Genomic DNA, 25,543 nt, shown 5'->3' with positions numbered 1-25,543 from the left:
TGATTAATGAATACAAAACATCAGATAAATGATTTTTGTAGGGTTTATTTATCACAGTTTTTGTATATACCTTAATAAAAATAATTTTATGGTCAAAAGTCGTCATACAAGAATATCTGAAATAAATTCATAATTACATGTATATCACATTCTCAACAATGAATAGTGTAATCTGAACCAAATAAACAACTTCATCTTTTTAACTACAATTAAGAAACAGTTACACCACCCTGTCAACAATACATGTAATGAGGTTAGTGTTGAACTGAAGTAACAAGCAATTCAACCTTTCACATATTTTATGTGCCTGCCACAAAGATTCATAAATCTTCTCAAAAAAATAGTTTCGGTTACATACAAATAGACACGTTCTGCTCACTGAGGTAATGAATCTGCTAATCTGATGTGGAATGCATGGTGAAAATAAACCTTTATACATAAACATGTATAAAAATACAGATATGGCGAGATTTTCTGTATAAAAAGATTTATCGAAAAATGAACCACAAAGAATTAGAAAAGATTTTAAAAAATAAGGCTACATGTGAACATCTACATATAATCAAAGCACTATTAAATCTCAAACCACTGTATTTAAAAAAAGACTCCAGATCTCTTTACATATTTACTACACAAGAACTAGTGTTATATTTTCTACCAGAGTCTTTCCCCTTGGAAAGTTGTAGAGACCAACAACACCCCCCCCCCCTTTGGACTCGCAATTGCCACATGAAATTAATAAAATCTTGTATTTAGGACACTGGCCAGATCAGTATCAATGGATTTATAATTTAATCACAATTATAGGTAGTCTTATTTAATTGAGAAGATCTATATATAATCAAGGCAATATTTAATTAACATTTCTAAATTAAAAATTGAGACAAGAATTTTAAAGGTGGGTGATGGTTCTTCAAATTTAAAATTGACAGTCGTACAATTCTTGTTTTACCAAAAATACGGTCTTAGAATAAACATGCTTTAACAATGTCCTGTATTAAAAAGTGCTAAAATGTTCTGTTCAATATAAAAGTATATATATTTAAGCATGGAATGCTCATTTTTGGATAATGTCGGTCCTATAACACACCAGGCCATACAGGCAAATTGAATACCGCATTAAACTGCACAGATTTCCAATACAAATATAAAGGGAAATACACACTGAATATAAATATTCTTTTTTAAATCTGTGCAGATGAAATAATACCTAGAAAATATGAGCGCTAGTATCACAGTGGGCTTGGTCAGAACCTGAAACATCTTAACAGTGCCTTACAGTCCGGCCTCCTCCTCTACATGAACAATCCAATGGGGGAGAGCTCAAACAAAATAAACATCCAGGAGGGTAGAAAGTAAAAATTCCAATACATGTAAATAAACAGATCATGATGGAAATGTGTGAATGTAAAGTCTGAGGAGTTGAATGGTGTAGTAATCTATAACTTCTTCCTGATCTCGTCAATGGAGACCCACGTTCCCACAACACATCCAAACACTCCAAATACCATGATGCTAATGTCTTTAATCACAGATAGGGAGGAAAGCCTTTCATTGGGTGCTTTATAAGTCAATATTTCTATAAGGGGAGGGAAAACCAATGCTAAAGAGCTACTAGCCAAAGCACCTACAAGAGAGATAAGCAAGTCCAACTCAGGAACCACAATGGCCACAATTGCTGAAAATGAAAAAAATGATAGGTAAATAAACCAGATTTAAATAATAGTCTTATACTGTAAATCATTAAATTAAATCACATTGTTAGCAGAAAATGCTGTCATATTTCTCACAATATGAAATTGATATTAATATGAATAAGGTAAAATTATCATATTTGCTCTTCAGGATTGCCAGCACATTCCCACTGTGATTTTTACCTGTGAACATCACCAATATTATCCTGAGAGCGTATTCCCCAAACTCTTTCTTCTTTTTGGACACCAAATGGTGCTGGATTTTGGGCCAAATGATTCTAATTGGGACATAGAGTTGAAGGGCGAAGGATATGAATAATGAGATGGAGAACATGAGAAGAACCAGCTGATACACTCTGAAATAGAGAACCAGAAAATACTCAACTCCAGAAAGTTTTATAGAGAGAACATGTATTGTAGTAGCTTTACAGAATCATTGAGTAAAAGAGATTAGTATATGGTCCTAAATGCTGTCTATTTGCTATTTATAACTTACAACATATAAAACAAGAGGCCCATGGGCCACATCGCTCACCTGAGGAACAATAGGTATGATAAATTCAGCTTAATGGAGTCATAATACAAACAATCTGGACAATGTACATTAATACATGTAGATCCTGTATAAATAAAATCCATTTTTCCCCCTGGATATTCTTATGTTTATAATCATTAGTCCCATTTCTAACAGGATGATTTTATAGTCATATCACATGTTGAGTATTGCAGTCCTCAAAAAGATCCTTTACAATTGTTTATACATGGGATATTAAGCTACATCAAACTCTAAACCTTCTTGTGAGGCTGAAGAATTGTCCTGGAGCCAAAGTCTTAACAATTATAAAGAATCATCTGGCTGATTAGTTTCTGAGAAGAAGATTTTAAAAGATTTACTCTATATATTCCTATGTCAAACTTTAACACCCCCCCCCTCCCCCCAATGTGGCCTAACCCTACCCCCAGGGATCATGTTTTCACAACTTTGAATCTACACTACCTGAGGATACTTCCACACAAGTTTCAGCTTTCTTGGCTGATTAGTTTCTGAGAAGAAGATTTTTAAAGATTTACTCTATATATTCCTATGTAAAACTTCGACCCCCCATTGTGCCCCACCCTACCCCCAGGGATCATGATTTTCACAACTTTGAATCTACACTGCCTGAGGATGCTTCCACACGAGTTTCAGCTTTCCTGGCTGATTAGTTTCTGAGAAGAAGATTTTCAAAGATTTACTCTATATATTCCTATGAAAAACTTCGACCCCCCCCCATTGTGGCCCCACCCTACCCCTGGGGGTCATGATTTTCACAACTTTGAATCTACACTACCTGAGGATGCTTCCACACAAGTTTCAGCTCTCCTGGCTGATTAGTTTCTGAGAAGAAGATTTTCAAAGATTTACTCTATATATTCCTATGAAAAACTTCGACCCCCCCCCCCCATTGTGGCCCCACCCTACCCCTGGGGGTCATGATTTTCACAACTTTGAATCTGCACTACCTGAGGATGCTTCCACATAAGTTTCAGCTTTTCTGGCTGATTAGTTTCTGAGAAGAAGATTTTAAAGATTTACTCTATATATAAATTCTTATGTAAAAATTTGACCCCCCATTGTGGCCCCACCCTACCCCTGGGGGTCATGAATTTCACAACTTTGAATCTACACTACCTGAGAATGCTTCCACACAAGTTTCAGCTTTCCTGGCTGATTAGTTTCTGAGAAGTAGATTTTTAAAGATTTACTCTATATATTCCTATGTAAAACTTCGACCACCCCATTGTGGCCCCACCCTACCCCTGGGGGTCATGATTTTCACAACTTTGAATCTACACTACCTGAGGATGCTCCCACGCAAGTTTCAGCTTTCCTGGCTGATTAGTTTCTGAGAAGAAGATTTTTAAAGATTTACTCTATATATTCCTATGTAAAACTTCGACCCCCCATTGTGGCCTTACCCTACATCCAGGGATCATGATTTTCACAACTTTGAATCTACACTGCCTGAGGATGCTTCCACACGAGTTTCAGCTTTCCTGGCTGATTAGTTTCTGAGAAGAAGATTTTTATAGATTTACTCTATATATTCCTATGTAAAACTTTGACCCCCCCATTGTGGCCCCACCCTACCCCTGGGGGTCATGATTTTCACAACTTTGAATCTACACTACCTGAGGATGCTTCCACACAAGTTTCAGCTTTCCTGGGTGATTACTTTCTGAGAAGAAGATTTTTAAAGATTTACTCTATATATTCCTATGTAAAACTTCGACCCCCCATTGTGGGCCAACCCTACCCCCAGGGATCATGAATTTCACAACTTTGAATCTACACTACCTGAGGATGCTTCCACACAAGTTTCAGCTTTCCTGGCTGATTACTTTCTGAGAAGAAGATTTTTAAAGATTTACTCTATATATTCCTATGTAAAACTTCGACCCCCCATTGTGGCCCCACCCTACCCCCGGGGGTCATGAATTTCACAACTTTGAATATACACTACCTGAGGATGCTTCCACACAAGTTTCAGCTTTCCTGGCTTTCTGGTTCTTGAGAAGAAGATTTTTGAAAATTTCTCGAAATTTTTCATTTATTTCTAATTATCTCCCCTTGAAAACGAGTATGGCCCTTAATTTTCACAACTTTGAATCCCCTTTGCCTTAGGATGATTTGTGCCAAGTTTGGTTGAAATTGGCCCAGTAGTTCTTGAGAAGATGTTGAAAATGTGAAAAGTTTACGGACAGACGGACGGACGACAGACAAAATGTGATTAGAATAGCTCACTTGAGCTTTCAGCTCAGGTGAGCTAAAAACCAGGAAGACACTACAAAAGCAAGGTGCAATGTATGTATTTACACTACTTGAAATATTAAATACAATACTTGATTTACTCATATATAATAGTAGCTATTTAATATCATTTTGATATTCTTTCTTACAAGCATGCATTTTGTTCCCAATGATTGCTTATATGGTTATAATTACAGTTGGTCTGTGGGTAGGTTGAGGGTGACACTCCCTTTAGCCTCGTCTCCAAACTTGAGGTAACCGTACCAGCCCATGGCAGAATACAGAGAACAAATAGTGACCATGCCCACACTCAGAATTCCATTCCAGCCTGTGAAGGACTCGGGGGTCCTCATTTTGTTTTCTATTGGGAGCACCTTGGAAACAAAAGCAGACCTTGCAACAAATCCAATAACACAGTAATGCAATGATGGTTTTTAGATACATGTATTATTTATGCACTTTAAAAACAACTACTAGCCTTAGGGTACTATGTATTGTTTTCAAATTAATGTTTATCAGTTTGTAGAGATTGGAAAGTAACTTACCAAACCAATTCCTTCATATGTAAAGAGAGCTGTCCCAAAATACAGTGGCAGTTTCTCATACGACTTGTCCGCAGGTCTGGTATTCTGATTGGGAAGACCTCTGACGATGTACTGGAAGATGATGATCAATCCCACCGCATTCAGGACATTCGCAAACATTGCAAACGGGGCAAGATGTACAAGGTTCCTGATTAAGCTGTATGGAATTAGCAAGACACCAATCGCAATGATGTAAACCTTCAGGCTGGGGTCATCTGCCCACACTGTATGAAGCAGCTGCAATATACCGTTACATCAATAATCTCAGTATATCAATTAATCTCAGTACAATCCCAGTACCCAGCTCATGATAGTACTGGTACAAAAAACTGTAAATTACTTACCGGTATTTTACATAAGTACATGTACTTTAAATTCTGCAATTTCGCTTTTTTGTATCAAATCGCGAGAATATAAAATTGCCAGCATTTTTTTTTATAATTTCCTACCAGTTAAAAACTCTCCGAAAAATAAAAGCGATATTTTTATAAAATCTGCAAGGGCTGCATCTAGCGATTTTAGGCCGATATTAACACCTCACATTTAATTCGGAATCCACATTCTATTTTATCACTTAGTTGTGATTAATAAGCATTGATTTTGAAAAATTAAAGCAAAGGAAGGGATTAAGAAGATATTTGTCATGTAAACAGAAAAATATTTTATTACTCTGAACAAAATAAATCAGACACAACTATTGGTCTTATATTTATTTTTGCAAAGTATCAGTTCTAGTTACCTCTTAATTATGTGTGTATGTGTGAGGTTTCATTTAAATGGTGGGAACTGGTACCTGAGAATTGGTCTTAAGTGAGTGGGGTCGGAAATTATATCTAACAATACGGGTACAAAGATCCCCTTCCTGCTCTTGATCCTTTTTTTAACATTTATTTTAAAAAGGATTTTTATTTCTTTCTCTCTCTCAATCAATTTTAAGCAGAACCTCCAAATTATAACAATCCTCTATTTGACTGATGTGTCTCGTTGATCAATATGTTACTTTACCTGTTTTACATTTGTTGCCACGAAGAGAATGTAGACACAACAGAACCCAAACTGTGTCATCATCAGGAAAATGTTTATTGTTACCCTGTAAAAAAGCAAGACTTCATTTCAATATAATTTCCAGTGAAAATGGCTTTTTGTAATGATCACAATTACCAGCAAGCCCAAGTGTTAATAAGACAATAGAATTTTATCCCTCCAAAGTAACTGACTTGCTTATCTCAGTCAACAAGCATTCTGAGAGTACCGGTTTGTGGAAATTGTGAAAACAATGCACTGTTATGCAGAATATCGAATCCAAACATTAAAAAATTGGAATATAAAAAATTAATTTTCTCGAAAATATGTCAACCAGACGCTACAAAAGTCTAAACTTGATCTGTAGTTTGACATTTTGAAGCTGTTCAGCAAAATTCATATTATTCCTCAAACGCATAAAGAAAAAAAGTGTGGAAAACTGAAGTGGGACAGACAGACGGACTGACGGACGCAGAGGAAAGCTATAGTCCCCTCCAGTGAAAACCGGTAGGGGACTAATAAGATGGCAGGAACAAGGGAGACACTTACCGACCAGCTCCTGCCAATTTGCGGAGAGACGGTGGGCCAGAGGCCAGGCTGAGATGGAAGGTGTCGGCATAATCCACGGGGCCTTTTCTCTCTCTGCCACAAAATACACACAGGTACATTGCACCAATTATTATCCACATGATGATTGTTTATAAGTTATTTTAAAACTAAATGTGAAACAGTCTTGTATTAATACATGTAGTTTAATAATCCTATAGGCTGAAGGTTTCAAAATACATGTAGCTATCACTACCTTCTCCGAAGATGTGTGCTAGAGTTCAGAAGCATATGCATACAGTGGGTGGCTAGGAATCCAAGGAACAGAATTCCAATAGATCCGACCTGTAATCCAATGTTCTCAGTAAATATTCACTTTTAAACAAATGTAGCCCGTCATGTTTCATCAAATAATCAACGGACTGCAGTAAAATGAACAAGTGAATAATTATTGCTGTACACTTTAACAAAATGATAGCATTAACTGTCTCAATCAAAACCTTCCATAGCTGGTTATATCATTATAAAATTAACTGTCACATTTGGATAAATCATTTAGACTTCAACAAATGAGCTAAATTCACAGTACATGCTCAAAATGTTGACAACCTTGAAATCTGGATGACAAAAATTCCCCAAGAATGAAGCTTACCCAGAGCCCAGCGTAGCTGACTGCAATGGGCATGGCCAGAATACCTGTACCGATGTTACCCTTCAGGAGGTGCATTAGACTCTGTATGTTGCTGGAGAAGAAAGAAACTTTTTTATTAACAACCATGCTAACAGGTAATGTAGAGATCATCTTGGGTACTGATTTTCTTGTACCATAATTACCTGAAATCAAGGTACCATACTGTATAAAGGACAATTTTGGCCCCATTCACTCTCATTGACAGTAGACAAATTTAAATCCAGGCTAATTGCAAAATGCAATTACACTTATTGTAATATAACAGCTGTAAAATAACAAATTGAGAGGAATCTTTACCACAGGTCTACCGAATTTGGTGGAAGTACTAGTAATACGGGGCGAAAATAACCCTGTATACCAATAGTTGTAATTTTTTATTAATTATCTTTTTCTGAGATGTAGGATGTTGAACCTACGATATTTTGAGTCGGTCCAGGTGGTTGTCCTCCAGTGAGATGCTGTGAGTGTTGGAGATGTAGGTCTGTGGATTGTTGGGGACCTCCACAGTATCGAGGGCAGAGGTGGAGGAGGTCTGGAGGCTCCTCAACTTTTTCCTGGCGGGGTCTGCTGAGGCGTTCCCTCGCGGTACTTCCACCACAATGCGGGGGCTGATGTCTGGCCCGTGATCTGACAGAAGCTGAGTCCTCTCTGAATCCTCCATGTTGAATGCTGTCACAATGCACATAAAAGACAACAGTTTCCAATCAACCATTATGACAATAAAAGAGCTTACATGCATATACTTTCTTCCATTACTGGAATTCAAGGCAAATAATTTATATGAGACATATTCAGAACAATGATTTTGTCATTTATATGAATTTTAGCAATATTTGGAGTACACTGCTCTCACACAAGAACTAATATAAAGGGAAGTATCAAATTAGTAGTCAAAAAAATATTTACATTTGCAAAATAATATTTCCTTATATGAACTGACTGAAGTGCCATAAATGTTCACTTTTATGTGATTTTTTTTTAAACTGGTTAAGAGGTCATATTTATATGATGTCACAATAATCATTAAACAATTAAGCTAATAATTTGACTGTTGTTTATGAATAAAAAAAATATTTATTATAATTAAAATATTTATGGTAACTGTTCTAAACAATTTTAACCTTTTCAAATGTTAATACCGTGGTACATGAAACTATATGAAATTAAGAACAATGTTCTAAAGGTTAAAAGGAAATGAACTGAGTTTTTTTTTGTACATGATCAAATCTCCCGAGAGGAAAAGGAGAACATGTGGCTAACTGTTTCATATCCAAGTAAACTTTTCGACATTGCTATTTGCTGGAATATGATCCCACTAAAATCATTTGATTTTGCAGTGCAAACTTAAAGGATGTGAACCCGGCCTGAGCTTTTATTCCAAATCTTCCTAAAACTAAAATTTTGGTCACTTACAATAAAAGTATTTAAAAATGAATCTTTTACATTCCCCTCCATCTTAAGTCTGTTGTAGATTAAAATCTTACTGCAGCACAACTAAATTTGTTAGTCTAGAGTGAGAGAATCAATGGATTGATTGAATTTTACATCAAAAATATTTCCTGAATTGTTACCACACATGTCAGATAATCATAAAAAGAACAGAAAAGTCCCAACAAGATCACTTGCATCAAGTTCTAAAGCAATATACAGGCATTTCAGGTGGTTTATCATTGCCAACGTTTCAACAATCATGTCATATTAAAAACCCACTTTTCTGTACAATATTTTAAATTTATTATGGTTTTGAATTGTTTTCAAACATGTCTAATGAGAGATTTTAAATGGGAATGCTATGCATATCAAAATCAGTTCTTCAGAGGTTATATAATACTGAGAAAATCCTTCATATTTCACTTGATGCTAAAAACTTTGCACTTTTATGAGGCTTAAATAAATCAATAGTGTCAGAGTTTCTGGTTCCATGACATATCACACAGTATTAAGGTACTTGAAAAATCTTTTATAATGTTTTTATAATTAAAATACTGTGTTCCCATTTTAAAAGTTTCCTCATAAAGAAATCATTATTAATTTAAGAATCAACAAGTCTGCGTTAAACTTTGAACGCAACCATAAAACAAAATTTCCCTCCAATTGCAAGCTTAAAAGTAACAACCCAAGTTTCAAAGTTATAATAGGAAACAAATTAATTAGTTCATTTCACCTAATTTATTTCCAAATTCTATAGTGCAGAGTCTATAATTCAATGCGTCCCGAACTTTGCATTTTATTTCCATGCATTCATAAATAACTTATCAATACATGTCTGAACATTACATGTACTAGCTGGTACTTAGTAAACACTGGAGAAATTAGAAATAAAATAAAGGGTATGACTTATTTTTTTGGCCATAGCTTTCAACTATTATTTTTTTTTTTTTTACCTTTTAATTAGAATCTTTTGGTAATTGTGATGCTTTGGCCAATTGCACTATAGTCTGTCCCAAGTTATTGCTTCCATCGCTTTTTGATGATTTTTAATAAAAATACACATACCTATGAAAAAAATACACCTGAAATCGTTAAGAGGGAATATATCCAAGATATCTTCATTGATCAATTATCCCTTTCCACTCAGAAAAATTTACAGGAACAAAAACAGATTCCTTACGGAGATTTATAATGGGGAATGTTTACATCTTTTCTCCATTCAGAATACACTCGGAATACATCGCGCAATTTTTTAACGTTATCAATCCGGGCTTATTAATGGCTACTGCAATGCAAAATCTCCGTAGACTTTCAATTTCGGGATGTGTATTGAAACCTGAAGCGGTAGAGGGGGCATTTCAAAACAGATAATCTGGACATTTTTTATATTAGTGGATGAACGTAGTTTGAGCACAAAGGTATTTACTGTTATTGAAATATCAAGCAAAAAGTGGTGGAAGCAAAAACTCGGGACAGAGTTTAACTTGCATATGCATAAAAAATCCTATTCTCTTTAGAATCTAAAAAGTAGACAATCATACAACTTCTAAAGAGATTAACTACAAAAAATACCTACAATTTCATTGGAAGAGGGGTTCCCACAAAAATTGGGCTCTTTTTAAAACAAAGAGTATACATACTAAAATTCACTATATTTGTTGCTTTAACAGTTTATATACCTGCACAGGACGTCTGATTCATCTCTAAGCCACTCTTCTAACTTAATACACAAGGACATGTTTAAGTTGCCCAAGACAGATGAATGGCCTTTAGATTATAGGTCATCATTTTGCCCTATCGAGCATCACCCGATGTTATTTTATTTTTCATGAAACAAAAAATATACCCCCCCCCAAAAAAAAAAACCCAAACAAATTGCAACAAAAAGGTCTGTGTGTGTTCAACTAAATTTATAAATAACACTGAATACACGTATTATTCGCTATATTAAAAGGAAATGATAACATTTGACCAATGGCAGAGGCTACTGGTCACTACTGTAACTCTGTAAGTGTTGACTTAATTATTTATAAAACGTTTGAATAAAATCTTGGCATTCAATTGCGCAATTTACACCAATATCAAACATGAGATGTGGAAATTGTTCTTTTCCCCCAAAGCCTTACCTTGTTGAGAGTTGGTGCTGACTGTTTAGCCTGTCATCCTCTTGTGACCGTGTTTTCTTCTGGTCTAAACTGCATGACATTCGGTTCAATACACAATCACATGATCATCAGTGGGGGACTAAGAGGAACAACTCTACTTTCATTTTAATATTGTTTGACAAATAGTAAGGAAGAGTTGTCTTTCTTGTCCTTGATTTATTTTTCATAACAGGTCATTAATTTAAAAAAATGTAATTTAAACAGAGCATCACTGGGATGAAAATAACTGATTTCAAGTTTTTCATTGATTATATATACATGTATCGACACTTGATTCATGTGCATGTTGGGGGGGGGAGGGGGGAGAGGGGGGAGGGGTCATGCAAAGGTCCAATGCCTAAATACCTATATTCTGTCACTTTAACTATGTGAATATCATGAAGTCTGAATATTCCAGGGGAAGGGGTTATAACTGACTCTAGATCAGTGCATTCGCTTACACTATAACATTCTGCATTGCACCTTCTGGGAAGGACGGGGAGAGGCTGGGTTTTTTTTCTTAAATCAGAATTCAAGAAGATATAAAGAAATTTATTTTTTATAAGCATATGTCAATATTGATACATTGTCACATCATCCCTAAACAAAAATAGAAGAAACAAATCACTTCACATCAAAAATCACTCTATGTCACTGTGCTCACTATGTTCACAGCTGCCAGCTGTGAACACAACTTTTCCTTGATTTTCGGAATCTGATTCAATGTTCTCTGCTTCTGAAGTTTGGAGCACTATGGAGGGATTAGTATCAGGCTCAGTTGCAGGTTCATTGTCTGGTTTTGGTACGCCAATTACCGTTTCCTGCAGATCTTCTGCTTTCTGTTCCGTTTCCTTAGCAGGCAGCTGTGTCTGGTTTTCCATTTTGGGTTTGGATAAAACATCAACACTTTCCTTTACAGGCATCAGATGTCTGATTCTGTCAACCACGGTTTCGATATCAATCAAGTTCACAGGAACACCAAGAAGGGCAGATAACTGTTGAGGAGGAAATAATGCCTGCAGACATTTGCTTAAATAAGGTATAAGAGTCTCTCCATAAACATCACAAAATTTAGTAAATTTTTCCTGTTCTCTTTGATCAAATGTAGTTTCCTCAGCGCGATGGAATGAGAGAATAATGTTATTGACCCCATTTAGAGAGTTCTCCAAGGCTTCAGCTACTGCATGAGCAACAGAGACTGGGGCACATAATCGAAGCTCATTGAAACCACTCAAAACATGATTACAGTAAACAGCCAAAGGGGAGTAATCCAGAAGAATGGCTGGAGGATAGAGTTCATTCCCTTGTGCAGTGTATGGAACAGAACCCACAGTGTTTGTCTGTGCCATGAGGTTGTAAGATTGCATGTCCAACTCAAATCTTTTGTTTGCTTCATTAAGTGTGTTTCCAAATCCAGTTACAGCAGCAGTTTGGAAAATTGGAGCAAGCAAGCCTCGAAAGTCAGCTCCTACCCGACTAAAAGAGAGTCCAAAATACATGCACTGACCTAAAATAGAATCTAATCGTTCACCAATTCCCATCATTAAATCTTGTTCTAGAGTAGATAGGAATTCAGAGATTTTGTGAACCACCCAACCATGAAACAAGGAGGCCTCACTAACAGCATCATCTTTTTTCGTACTCAGGAGTGGATCATCATCAGAGAAGATAGCTCTGTACTGAGTGATTATATCAAATAGGTGGACTCTGCTAGTCTCTATTGTTTTTGTTATATGAATGTATGGATCTTCTCTGGGAATAGCATCCAGGATTCCTTGAAACCATGTATTTCTTGCCTGGAGAAACTTGATTCGGAGTTCAGTTTCTGTGAATACATCCATACGCCGTATATAGCCAATCACACGCAAACAAGCAGGCAGCTGAATATTGGTTCGCAACTGCTGAATGAGTTGATTCAGCATCAACTGCGTAGATCCTTTAACTTCATCAACAATTGTAGCTATGATAGAAATATTGCCATGTTTTTTCTCTAGTCGCTTGACATGAGCTGCAAGTTCTAGAGCTTCCTCATAATATCCATTCCTGACACACGTGTCCATAAGCTGAGGCATTTCTAGGATTTCAAGGAGCTGTGTATGGCGCTGAAGTGTCAAGTTATTCATCCGTCGACTTGCATTAATCTCCTGTGCCTTCTGCATGACACCCTTACATTCCTCGCTAAACTCTGGCAGTTTCTCCAATAAGTCACCAACATGTTTCTCCACAATTTGAAAATCTTTAAAAATATCCCTGGAGCACTCTGCTGTCTGAATAAATGTTTTGTAGTGTTGAAATGCAAGATTCTGTGTCGCTTGCAAAATTTCGTTCTTTTCTTCTTCTAAACTATCAGGCTCAAGTGACAATTTCTGCACCCCATACGAACTTAACTCACTAAGATATTGTAAGAAGTCTGTGTTTTCTTGCCAGTTTTCTGGAAAGGAATCTTTAAAGATCCCAGCAAGGATGTTTTCATCTTCCACGTCCATCGTTTACACTAACCGGAAGCGACTGATTGAAAAGACATAACGGTAACCAGTCGTTTCGGTCCTAAGAAGTTTCGCCCCAAATAAAATTGATGACATAATTGCGGTGGATATACATGATCGACTGTATTATCTGCATGTAAAACTACATAGGTATTTTAAAGCATTGGGATTCTATGTTGGATTGATGATGGGAAACAAATATAGGTATATATTTATATCATGCAAGCGGCACTTAAGCTGAATAGGACATTATATTGGAAAAAAATATGTTGTAATAGCCTATAGAAAATCGTTTACCATGTGTCGTTTACAGAACTTTAAAAGAAACACAACTGTTAAGAGTGTGTACGATTTTAAAAGTGGAGGTATATAGATTCCAATGCATATTTTCGGTAAGTACTACGCATTTTTGAACGTCCCAAAAGTATGTCAATTTATGGTAGACGGACGTCTCGGCCCAACGACACCTCGGCCCAGGGCGGTTGACACCTCGGCCCAGACGGGTCGGCCCAAAACTATTGACTCCTCGGCCCATGAACAAGACACCTCGGCCCACAGAAATTTTCAGTTACAAATATGTACAAGACACCTCGGCCCAAAGAAACTTTCGTTAGCATTTTAAATTATAAACAGGGGCAGGTAATTACTGTATCTATTCATTTATGTCGTTAATATTTTGCTACTTCATTAATTTTCATTTCGTATGAACGTCTCATAATTAACTGCTCCTAATTAAACCCCCATTGACACCCGTGACACGCGTTTGAGACTCCAAAGGAGTGTGCCGTATCCTCTTGTTTGTTTATCTATTGGCACTTAATTGTCGTCATTTTCATAATTTTACTTTCTTGTTTGCTTAACAATTAGCACTAAATGGTCTCGTTTTTTCTAATAATTCAACTTCTTTTACAAGTATTTGATATTTAATATTTTAATACTTTTAACATATTTTAATGTGAGTGTGTGTGTATATATCATATACATAATGATATAGTTATATGACACAAGTTCTTGCATCTTACGAGGTCTTTACCATTAGAATGGAAAATTTAAAAAAAAAAACTAACAACTGTTAAATTATTTTTTTTTATTACAAATTAAATATATCATATAATCTATATATTCAATAAAATAAAACATGAAAATCATTGAAATTTTATTTAATTCTGCTTGAGCCGAGATGTCTTTTGCTTGAGCCGGGGTGTCTCAAAATTTGGGCCGACCCGTCTTGGCCGAGGAGTCCTGGGGCCGAGGTGTCGTTGGGCCGAGGTCAATTTATTATTTTCCCACATATTGATATATCTATTTTATTGAAAACAAAATATGTTTTTAAAGCTTTTTTTTGTCAACACATTTGTGAAATTTGATACATTTATTTTAAATACAATAGTAATTAAGTTCTTCTTTAGGACCATACAGATACACGTATAACCTTTGCATTATCATGATGCAAGCCGAATAATCTCTCTTAGGATCTCAGGAAGAGTATGTTAGGGAAAAAAACTCTTTACCCCCCCCCTCCCCTGAATTTACTTATTAATGAAAAAAATATTCTAAAATTTATGAATTCACTGTCGTTTTTCTATAAACAGTCCAAGATCATTGTTGGAATTAGTAGTGCAATATCATTTACTAATCGCTATACTTTTCATTGGTATATCTTATCCTAATTGTCTCTTCTGGGCTCTGGGTTCTATTTTTTATATGTGGACTACTGAAGTCAGTTTCAATAATTATGGTCGGCTTTAATAATGCTTTGATTCGAATTAAGAAAACCAAGTTTCCCGATAGGTAGACACAGTTTATGATCACTATAGTTGCCAGATCGTTCAACCCCCTGTAATGTGAGATGTTGGTCGAGTAACGAGATCCGCCCGCGCGGCTGCTTAACCTTTTGCGCTCAGCGATATAAGATATCATGTGACAACTACGTCATCAATTTTTCCAAAGATATTTCCCCTATAAATGAAGTATATCATGAATTTATTTTCTTGTCGTTTGAATCTTTTGCATGGCTGTTATATATTATGATCATTAATTTGAAAATAAAATGATAAGATCAAATATCTACGGTCAAATTAAATATTACAGAAAATCTTTCCATCTGACGTCACGTGTTGAATATTCATTAGTTGTCTCGCCGAAGAAGGAGGACGTGTGTCCTGAAAGAGTATTGGACTTAAAGTCGAGAAATATTATATAGATACTTCCACTCTTGGATAGTGATTGAACTTTTGCCTTCTCTTTGAAGTTCTTCAGGGAATTATTCATCAAAATTGTGAATGATTTAGCCCAATCCGATACTTTAGAACGTAGTAGAAGGTTGCAGAGGAAGCCATTTTCCACAAAGAAATGCCAACAATGGCTCAAATCTCGGACTCAACAGGTAATTCATTTATTATATGTATGAATTGATCATTTCAAGCTCGAACTGCCGAACATACACTTGTTTAATATAGGAAGAGATTAATACGCGACCTTGCGTTGTCCCCAGCCTATGTGCATTATGTGTGAAGCATTAAAAAATCTAACACACCATTATAGCTGTTTTGGGGATAGAGAAATATTTCTGTTTTGATATTTTCAAAAGTGACAAGATTAAAAAGACTATAAACATCGTTATTGTCCGTCACCCTGTGTCGTTCTCTGTGAACTTCAACAAGGATTTTTGGAGGGAGTCGATGCTAAAGTATGAAAGATGCGTAGCAAGCCTTATGCATTTATGTGACTGGCATATGGCAGAATTTGTCAAAACCGTGTTGAATTTGTTATGATCCTTGATTTTAAACTGATAAATGTTTATACGAGTAAACCATGATAGATTTGCCAGTTCCTGTGACACAGAAAATAAAATGTAGGCTGTCCGGACATTGAGAATGGCATTGGATTTATTAAACTTGTACTAACTGATATTTGACCTTTATGAATGTAGGTTTGGCGGAGTTGGCTCATCAAGAATACCAGGCAGGAGACTATGATAACTCCGAGCAGCACTGTATGCAGCTATGGAGACAAGAACCAGATAATACCGGTGTACTTCTACTGCTCAGCTCTATACATTTCCAGTGTCGAAGACTGGAAAGGTATGGTTTTGTAGAATGGCTTCTTATTGTGATAATTCAATTGAAAATTTATTTTAACTTGAATAATACTACAGCATTTGTAATGGAGAACTTGTTGTTTTTGTTTTGAATAGGTCAGCATATTTTAGCCAGCTTGCCATTAAGCAGAACCCAATGTTGGCCGAGGCTTACTCCAATCTAGGAAATGTATTCAAAGAACGTGGTCAACTCCAGGAGGCATTGGAGAACTATCGGCATGCTGTCAGACTTAAACCGGACTTCATTGATGGTTACATTAATCTAGCGGCAGCGCTGGTGGCAGCGGGTGATATGGAACAGGCGGTCCAGGCCTATGTCACAGCTCTGCAGTACAACCCAGTGAGTATCAAATGGACACTGTCAAAACATTTATCAATGATTAACATTAATTTTTAAACAACAACTATTATGAAAATAACAATTACAAACAGTGAATTTTCAATGAAATTCTTGATTTTGATTGAAAACTGTTGGAAGTTATTTCTTTTGATGCATCATGTATTAAATGTGTTTTATATTGTTTTCAGGATTTATACTGTGTGCGAAGTGACCTGGGAAATCTACTAAAGGCTCTTGGAAGATTGGACGAGGCAAAGGTATGATTGCATCAGTGATATATATAGAGACGTGACAGCTGATCAGATGCCTTGGTTCTCTCAGTGTTTTTTTGTTGAAATGTGTAGATACAAATGACTTTCCTGTTTATCACCTCTCTTGGAGGAAGTACAACTGTTCAAGTCAATTCATTTTGCAAATTAAGCTAGAAAAAAAATGATTCTTGATGTTTCCTAATGAAAAATGTAATTGTATGAATATTTAACTATACATGAAAAGAGTATTTTTATTCAACGTCAGGCTAATTTTTGCAAAATGAAGACTACGTGTCAATTTTCTTTCCATTTAGATGTGTGATTAGTTATGAAGATGATAAACCCTCATTGACATAAAAAAGTATTTAAAAACTCTATTCATTACTTGTTGATTGTTTAAGAATTTGTAGTAGAATTTTCAATAGTAATGGCAACATCAATGTGGATATTGTCTTCATAGCTATTGAATGCAGCTGAAGATTGGTAACAGCCAACCAACTTGAAGAAGCAAAACATTTCAATATCATATACTTTCACAACTATCATTCTCCATTATTTCCCTTCATTTCTTCAAACAAACCAAAAAATGAATCAAACAGCCCAACCTTTGAAGAATATTGAAATGTTTTGAAATTTTATCTGTATATATTAATGTGCAAAGTCATTTGTATCTGGAATGTACTTTTGTTTTGTTTTTGAGAACATTGTGATGAGACATTTTGATGGAAGTTAGCTGATAATTTATTGCAAATTTTGCTGAGATTATTTTAAAATCTTTGCAAAAGGGAAATGTTATGCCATGTATAATGTGGAAAATTTGTTTTTTACATGATTTTCTTTTACTAATTTCTACTTATTTTGCCATTAATCCACCATTTTCTTTATAATTTCTGTGATAGTATACGAGGTGCCACGCCTCCTTCCCAGGGGACATCAGCTGTAAATTCTACACCTGGTATGACTCTTAATGGTAATTATTGCCAGAAAAAATTTGGTGTTCTAGTGGTAAACCGGAGGTATTGTATACTACATGTCTATGTAGTCTCAACTCTTGTAAGAAAAAAGAAATCCTATATATATCAAAAATCTATATGATTGCTACAAAATTTTGACATCTTTTTCAGAAGAAAAAAAAATAATATAAACACTCTCTGTCTTGAAAAAAAAAAATCCTTTTCTTCACCCAGTGCTGCGCGCGCCCAAACCCTGACGCTGCGGTCGCTTGCGAAACTAACTCTTTTGACAGACCTGTTTGTGGATTTCTGTACATTAAATGCTTATTTTAATTCATTTGCCTTGTTAGAACGTATGAAAAAAAAAAAAGAAAGAACAGACATGTCAGAAGGGTTGTTTGTGTACAACTAGTTTGATTTCTTGGAGTAGACAAGATTCACCGACAGTTGACAAAGTTCATGTCAATTTTAAGGGAGAATAAGACAGCAGTGTCATATGTCTAATAATCTTGACTGCTTCAATGCAAGATCTCTGATCTCAGCAGGACTTGACCAAAGAACTGATAAGATTTAATGACTGATGTAAAGTCTGTGTCACTGATTTAACACAGATATTCGAAGTCCATGTTGGTTTCAGGGATCATATTAATTTGTTCAAACTGGTTGTTAAATTTGCGCGTCTGCTGAACGCCCCTGCTGCGCATGCTATTGCGCGGAATGTGTAATGTGGATAAGGAATTAATTTGTTCATTTTCATTTAAATTTAGACTTGCTATTTAAAAGCAATTGAAACACAACCAAATTTTGCTGTGGCTTGGAGTAATTTGGGGTGTGTTTTCAATGCACAAGGAGAAATATGGTTGGCCATTCATCACTTTGAGAAGGTAAATATTAAACGTTCAGGTACTAGAAAATTCAAATATTTTCTGTATGTTGAAGTCACAAAAATTGAAGATATTTGTCTAATTGACCATTCCCTCTACAGGCTGTTGCACTAGATCCAAACTTCCTGGATGCTTATATAAACTTGGGAAACGTACTGAAAGAAGCCAGGATATTTGATAGGTAGTGATAACATTCTTTGATAATTAGATCAAAAGCCCTTTATTCACTAATAAAGTCAACTATTACAGTAATGAATTGTTGTTGACATGATTCTTTCTGTGTCATTTAGAGCTGTGGCTGCCTATCTTAGAGCATTAAATCTGAGTCCTAACCATGCAGTGGTACATGGAAATCTGGCCTGTGTTTACTATGAGCAAGGGTAACCTATGTTACACATCACTGACTATTTGAAGCAAGAAAAATCTTGAGAAATATCTGTATAACATGTAATTGATTGTGTCTTTTCTAGCTTGATTGATCTGGCCATTGACACCTACAAACGTGCCATTGAGTTGCAGCCTAACTTTCCTGATGCTTACTGCAACCTGGCAAATGCTCTCAAAGAAAAGGGAAAGGTGGGTGTTACATATTCATTGGATAAACTATCTTTTTTTTTTTTTTAAAAGGTGCACTTCAATCCATTATTATGTTGGCTTTGTTAATGTATTGTCATATGGTTTTAATTGATATGGCGTTTATGGTCTATGAAATGAAACTGCTTTATTTTAGGTGGTGGAAGCAGAGGAATGCTACAACACAGCCCTAAAACTAAGTCCCACACACGCCGACTCCCTAAATAACTTGGCCAACATTAAGCGAGAGCAGGGAAATACAGAAGAGGCCGTTAAACTATATCTTAAAGCTCTAGAGGTTAGTAAATTTAACCAGGTACAAAATATGAATTAGATGTTTATGTCTTGAAATTGAACAACTGAGAGTTTACATTTCAATGCAACTTTTAGGTTTATCCAGAATTTGCTGTTGCCCACTCAAATCTTGCAAGTGTGTTGCAGCAACAAGGAAAGTTGCATGAAGCTCTTATGCACTACAAAGAAGCAATCAGGTCTGTATACTTGTATTGTTGATTGCTCTAACAGTTTCACATTCTTTGCCCAATATATATTATTGTTTTTAATGATGTCTTGTTACTTTTTCAGGATTTCTCCCACTTTTGCCGATGCTTACTCAAACATGGGAAACACATTAAAAGAGATGCAAGATATTCAGGGGGCCTTGCAGTGCTATACTAGAGCCATTCAGATAAATCCAGCATTTGCTGATGCTCACAGTAATTTGGCATCTATTCACAAGGTATGTGTAGAGATTTATATAAGATATCCATGTCAGTATTAATTATCCTGAGTAAAAATCCACTGTCGGAATAAACATGTTGCAATGCAATTTGAAAAGCTTTTTCTTGTTGATTGTAAACATATTCCCTCTCTAGGACTCTGGAAATATCCCAGAAGCCATAGCCTCCTACAGAACAGCATTGAAACTAAAACCAGACTTTCCAGATGCATACTGTAACTTAGCACACTGTCTACAGGTGAGTAATTGGAAAAACTTTATTGAATGCCACTTTTTGTAAGTCTAATTTATATGCCTCTCTGATAGAAAGTTTGTTCATTGTGGGGTACACCTTTGTTTTATAGATTGTGTGTGACTGGACAGACTACAGCTCCAGGATGAAGCGCTTAGTTCACATCGTGAAGGATCAGCTAGCAAAAAATCGCCTGCCCTCAGTCCATCCCCATCACAGCATGCTCTACCCCCTGTCACATAAAATGAGGAAGGCCATTGCTGCCAGGCATGCAAACCTCTGCTTAGAGAAAGTAAGTGGCTTCTGTGCCTCAAAAGTTCTTGCAAATTTTGCACAAGTATTGTAGTAACCTAATGACTGGGGATTAAATCAACATTCTTCTCTTTAGATTAACGTGCTGCACAAACCTCCCTATGACCATCCAAAAGAGTTGAAGGAACCCAAAGGTCGGCTACGAGTCGGTTACGTCAGCTCAGACTTTGGCAACCACCCTACCTCACACTTGATGCAGAGTATCCCAGGCTTCCATGACAGAGATAATGTAGAGGTAATGAGGATATCTCTCAAATAAATGGAGAACGAAAAGCTCCACAAGTCTATCTAAATACCGAGTAATTTTTAATCAGTAATTTTTTCTGAAAATTACAGTGAGGTTGCTGAAGATTAAGTATACTTGATTCATCTGTAGGTTTTCTGCTACTCCCTGAGTCCTGATGATGGAACGACTTTCCGTGCCAAGATCAATGCCGAAGCAGAACATTGCATAGACTTGTCACAGATCCCATGCAATGGCAAAGCAGCAGACAAAATCTTTGCGGACGGAATTGATATCCTGGTGAACATGAATGGATACACTAAAGGAGCTCGGAATGAACTTTTTGCTCTAAGGCCAGCTCCCATCCAGGTATATTGAATAGATAATAGAAAAGTGAAATCTATAGGCAAAGTATGTTTATCTAATGGACATCAGTTACTCAGGACCCTATTTAATTTCATAGGTGATGTGGCTTGGATACCCTGGAACAAGTGGTGCCACTTTCATGGACTACATTCTGACAGATGAGGTCACTTCCCCCTTAAACTTGGCTGACCAGTACTCAGAAAACCTTGCTTATATGCCAAACACATTCTTTATTGGAGACCATATGCAAATGTTTCCTCATCTAAAAGAAAAACTTTTGGTGGAAGTAGACGGAAAAGTGTCGGACAATAACATCATGTTAAATGGTGTTAACCTTGAGGCATTGAAACATAGTGGACAGCTTAAGGCAAGTCTGATGTATATCAAGACACAAAATGATACAGATAAATAAGTTTTGATGAAATAAGTTTTACATTGTTAATTGTACTTGTATAAACTCTACTTACAGCATGTTTTATCTTGATTAATGATTTGTATTTGTACAGACTCGTACATACAGCTTGTTTTATATTGAAAAATGATTTATATTTGTACAGACTATTACGTACACCGCTGCTCACGGAGAGACCACGGACAATAATGATGGCAGTCCAGGTCAGGTTACGTTCGAGGTGATGTCACTTCCTGTACAGCCCATTCTCCAGACGATGGCACAGACTGGCCTGTCTCATTCTTGTATCAATGATGTTGTAATCCAAAATGGAGTTACTACCAACCAGGTAATTTATGCAGTACAAAAATTTTCTGTAGACGTTGAAAGCTCATGACTCTCTATTGTCTATTTTCTAAAAATTCAATTTCATTTTTGTGTTCTTAAAGGAAACACTTGTTAAAATGTATTTTGTTCAAGACAGGTATTGGTAACATAGCATCATGATGGATAAAAGGAGTTATTTTGTTTTTCAGACAAATAACAAGGCGGCAACAGGAGAAGAGATTCCCCAGAACATCATCATCAGCGCCCGCTCCCAGTACGGCCTGCCAGAGGACGCAGTCATCTACTGTAACTTTAACCAGCTGTACAAGATTGACCCCCAGACCCTGCACATGTGGATAGAGATCCTGAAACAGGTCCCTGATGGAGTTCTTTGGCTGCTCCGGTTCCCAGCTGTGGGAGAAACTAATGTTTTACAGACCGCAGCCAATGCAGGACTCTCTCCTGGCCGAATTATTTTCTCACCGGTGGCTCCAAAGGTAGGCCAAGGTCTAGATTAACTGACCTATTGATAAGAGACTATAGAAAGTAGTTTAAAAGTTTAATCAACTTAACTTATATAAATAATTTCTACATGACAGCTATTAAAAAGTGGCTTAATCCTAGTACATTTGAAGAGTTGTGTAGAGATGACACATTGTTTGGTTTGGTCTGTAGGAGGAACACGTCAGAAGAGGACAGTTGGCTGATGTGTGCCTGGACACCCCGCTCTGTAATGGACACACCACAGGGATGGATGTGTTGTGGGCGGGAACACCAATGGTCACTCTATTGGGTAAACATTGATCACTCACTTATTTTTCTATGAATCAAACTTTTTTATACAGGTGCAGAGAGAATATCATCTAGATAGGGACAATTGATGATTGTTGATATGTAGACTTTGGTACTGTAGGTGAGACATTGGCCTCTAGAGTGGCTTCTTCACAACTGAACACGCTAGGATGTCCAGAGCTTATTGCCAAAACCAGTGAAGATTATATAAGAATAGCTTCCAAACTTGGTACAGATAAGGCTCAGTAAGTATTATTGAAGGTCACAAAATAAATTCAACCTTGATAGGCAGTAAAGATATGACACTACATTTTCTTGATGAAACTATTTAAGGTCTAATTTTTTTTTTATAGTCTACAAGCAATGAGAGCTAAAGTTTGGAAAGCCCGCCTCACAAGCCCTCTTTTTAACTGCAAGACCTATGCCAGAAATATGGAGCTGTTGTATAGAAAGATGTGGCAGAAGTATGTCAATGGGGAGGAAGCTAGTCATATTGTGGACACTTCCAGACACAGGAAAGCATTATGATGACCTCTATAAAGCCCCATCAAAGTGATCTGTGACTCTCCCGGCCATGGGAGCCGTTATGATAGTGCTGAGGAAGTCAACAAATAGGACAGCTCCCTACGTGTGCGGACTGCCTAGTGTATGCTGTATTTATAGGGAGTTAATGATTTAATCATTATGCATTGATACCCCTTGTAAATATATCCCAACATAGAGACATCATACCATCTTATATTTATTTTTGTCAGTGTGTTTATATGTGTTATTGGTGCATATTTACTAATTGATTCATTATTCATTGATTTATCTGCTTTGCCTTCCTTAGATGCACTTTAATTTTTGAGTTTGGGTTCTATTTTAAGACGTGTACTTTCATTGAGTATTGAATAGTGAAGAAGTTGCATGTGGACTTGGATAAGCCTGAGCAAGTGTTGAGTATTCCTTGATCAAGATGATGTAATTGCTGGTGTACTCTGATGATGTAATTGCTGGTGTACTCTGATGATGTAATTGCTGGTGTACTCTGATGATGTAATTGCGAGTGTACTGATGATGTAATTGCGGTTGTATTCTGATGATGGGTGTGACAGTCCTTACAGATATATATGTGTGTTATTACGGGGAAGCACAGCCCCACCTACTTTTGTGTGAACCACATGAAATGCAGCATGCACCGCTGTTGACAAATGTACGCAGAATTTTATCCATTTGTTTGTTAATGTCTGAGAAATAAAAGATAAACAAAGGTTGTTCAGTGTATTTTCAAACCTTAGACCTTTAATTTGCAAAAAAACGTTTTACTGAAATGGGTATTGGCAAGCTAAATATGATTGTGGCACTTAAGCGGCGTTTTTCCTTTGATGACTGGTGTACAATAATTTCCAATACTTGTCCTTTACCCGAGTAGGCATGGCATATCGCCGTACAATAAATAGAATCTACAAGTTATTGTACTTTATGAAAGAAGGCATGGTGATAGTAACGTACAATAATTTTTGAATTATTGTACAGTGAGAAAAAAAAAAACTACCACAAAACTTATGCTTTAATCAATTTCATAACAACTCTAAACTCAAATTCTTCTACATAATTAAATTCAACAAAAAATTGAGCGATGACCAGTACGATTCATTATCTGTTGTTCCTCAACACTAGACAAATATAGCTGGGTCGCGCAAGTGCGTTTGCCGCTATGATTCGAATAATTTCCCTTGAACCGCCTTCCGTACAGATGACGCGAATGAAATTTTTCAGCTTGTTAATTCCCACTGCGGATCGGCACATCATGATCAGATGTTGCGGGCAGGGTCTTCGATAGAATGGTCCTTGGCGTCCGAGAGAATCCAGATATAAATCGAAATAGTCAGCATGCATCTCTCCCCTATATAATGAAAAATAATTTAGAATAAGTACGTGCAAGTAGAACGAGCGAGCACAGAGAGAGAAAGATTTCTCTTACCGGACTGGCAATGATGTTAAATAGTCCAGATTTAGCAATTTTTGTATGACTATTAGTCAAACAAATAAAACTAAATGTTTCCAAAATAATTCTATATCTGTCACATAAAACTTTTTTTTAAAATAATGTTTTACCTAAAAGGAAGTAATCATTGTGAATAACTTTAAAAGTATTACAATTCAATTCAATTCAATTTCTTTATTAACCAATTAAGGGCCCTCAAGGGGCAACATATTACAATTATAAACAATTTTTTGAAGTTTTTGTGAAAACCACGAATTCTGACCCATAATGGGTCTAGATTCCACTTAAAGAAATCAATAATAAAAAAAAGAATGAAAACTTATCCTAATAATAAAAGTCTAGACCCATGCATACCAAAATATTGCAATTTATCACAGTAAATGGGAAAGGTTTGGGCACAAAACGTCAAGTGGCTTAATTTTGAAACCTATACCTAGAGACGTATCTTTAAAAATCTTTTCAACAAAAACCAACTGGCCAGAAAAGCTGTAATTTGAGTGGAACCATCCATAGGTAATGTAGATTCAAGTTTGTTTAAATCATGAACCATGGGGCCACAATGGTGGGGGGGGGGGGTTCAAACTGTTTCCAAGGGATGAGTAGGGAAAAATCCTTAAAATTTTTCATTCAAAAAATCAACTGTTTACAATAAAGTGAAAGCATTATTTGGTAGTGTATAT

The 25,543-nt window shown here is 36.2% G+C and overlaps 3 protein-coding genes across 5 annotated transcripts; 1 reads left to right on the top strand and 2 right to left on the bottom strand.

Moving 5' to 3' along the window:
- Nucleotides 1-29: 29 nt before the first annotated feature.
- LOC105329718 (neutral amino acid uniporter 4) lies at nt 30-11,029 on the bottom strand. Its single transcript, XM_034443921.2, has 10 exons — nt 10,887-11,029; nt 7,746-7,998; nt 7,291-7,381; nt 6,895-6,983; nt 6,642-6,734; nt 6,075-6,159; nt 5,031-5,306; nt 4,681-4,859; nt 1,878-2,050; nt 30-1,678 (listed from the first exon to the last, which is right to left on the bottom strand). The coding sequence occupies exons 2-10, from the start codon at nt 7,988-7,990 to the stop codon at nt 1,440-1,442; spliced, it is 1,470 nt and encodes a 489-aa protein (XP_034299812.2). The 5' UTR covers nt 7,991-7,998; nt 10,887-11,029; the 3' UTR covers nt 30-1,439.
- Nucleotides 11,030-11,442: 413 nt separating this feature from the next.
- On the bottom strand, nt 11,443-13,430 carry LOC105329716 (conserved oligomeric Golgi complex subunit 8). Its single transcript, XM_011431073.4, has one exon. It carries the CDS (start codon nt 13,388-13,390, stop codon nt 11,546-11,548), a length of 1,845 nt encoding a protein of 614 aa, XP_011429375.3. The 5' UTR covers nt 13,391-13,430; the 3' UTR covers nt 11,443-11,545.
- A 2,090-nt stretch (nt 13,431-15,520) lies between these two features.
- Nucleotides 15,521-23,569, top strand: LOC105329715 (UDP-N-acetylglucosamine--peptide N-acetylglucosaminyltransferase 110 kDa subunit). Of its 3 annotated transcripts, none has more exons than XM_011431070.4 (21): nt 15,521-15,776; nt 16,323-16,473; nt 16,587-16,830; nt 17,019-17,087; nt 18,802-18,918; nt 19,020-19,099; nt 19,209-19,298; nt 19,389-19,494; nt 19,649-19,789; nt 19,882-19,982; nt 20,077-20,230; nt 20,367-20,468; nt 20,575-20,754; nt 20,851-21,009; nt 21,151-21,366; nt 21,461-21,730; nt 21,921-22,103; nt 22,291-22,578; nt 22,757-22,874; nt 22,980-23,118; nt 23,227-23,569. In XM_011431070.4, exons 1-21 carry the CDS (start codon nt 15,743-15,745, stop codon nt 23,399-23,401), a joined length of 3,117 nt encoding a protein of 1,038 aa, XP_011429372.3. In that variant the 5' UTR covers nt 15,521-15,742; the 3' UTR covers nt 23,402-23,569. The 3 variants fall into 3 exon arrangements, with proteins under 3 accessions (XP_011429372.3, XP_011429373.3, XP_065930831.1); XM_011431071.4 differs by having other exon boundaries at nt 22,995-23,118; nt 23,227-23,550; XM_066074759.1 differs by lacking the exons at nt 15,521-15,776; nt 16,323-16,473; nt 16,587-16,830 and adding an exon at nt 17,981-18,051.
- Nucleotides 23,570-25,543: the final 1,974 nt, after the last annotated feature.

The sequence above is a fragment of the Magallana gigas genome, chromosome 2 (genome assembly GCF_963853765.1).
Source record: "Magallana gigas chromosome 2, xbMagGiga1.1, whole genome shotgun sequence".
Lineage (NCBI taxonomy): Eukaryota > Metazoa > Mollusca > Bivalvia > Ostreida > Ostreidae > Magallana > Magallana gigas.
This window is presented reverse-complemented; position numbering and strand designations above follow the sequence as displayed.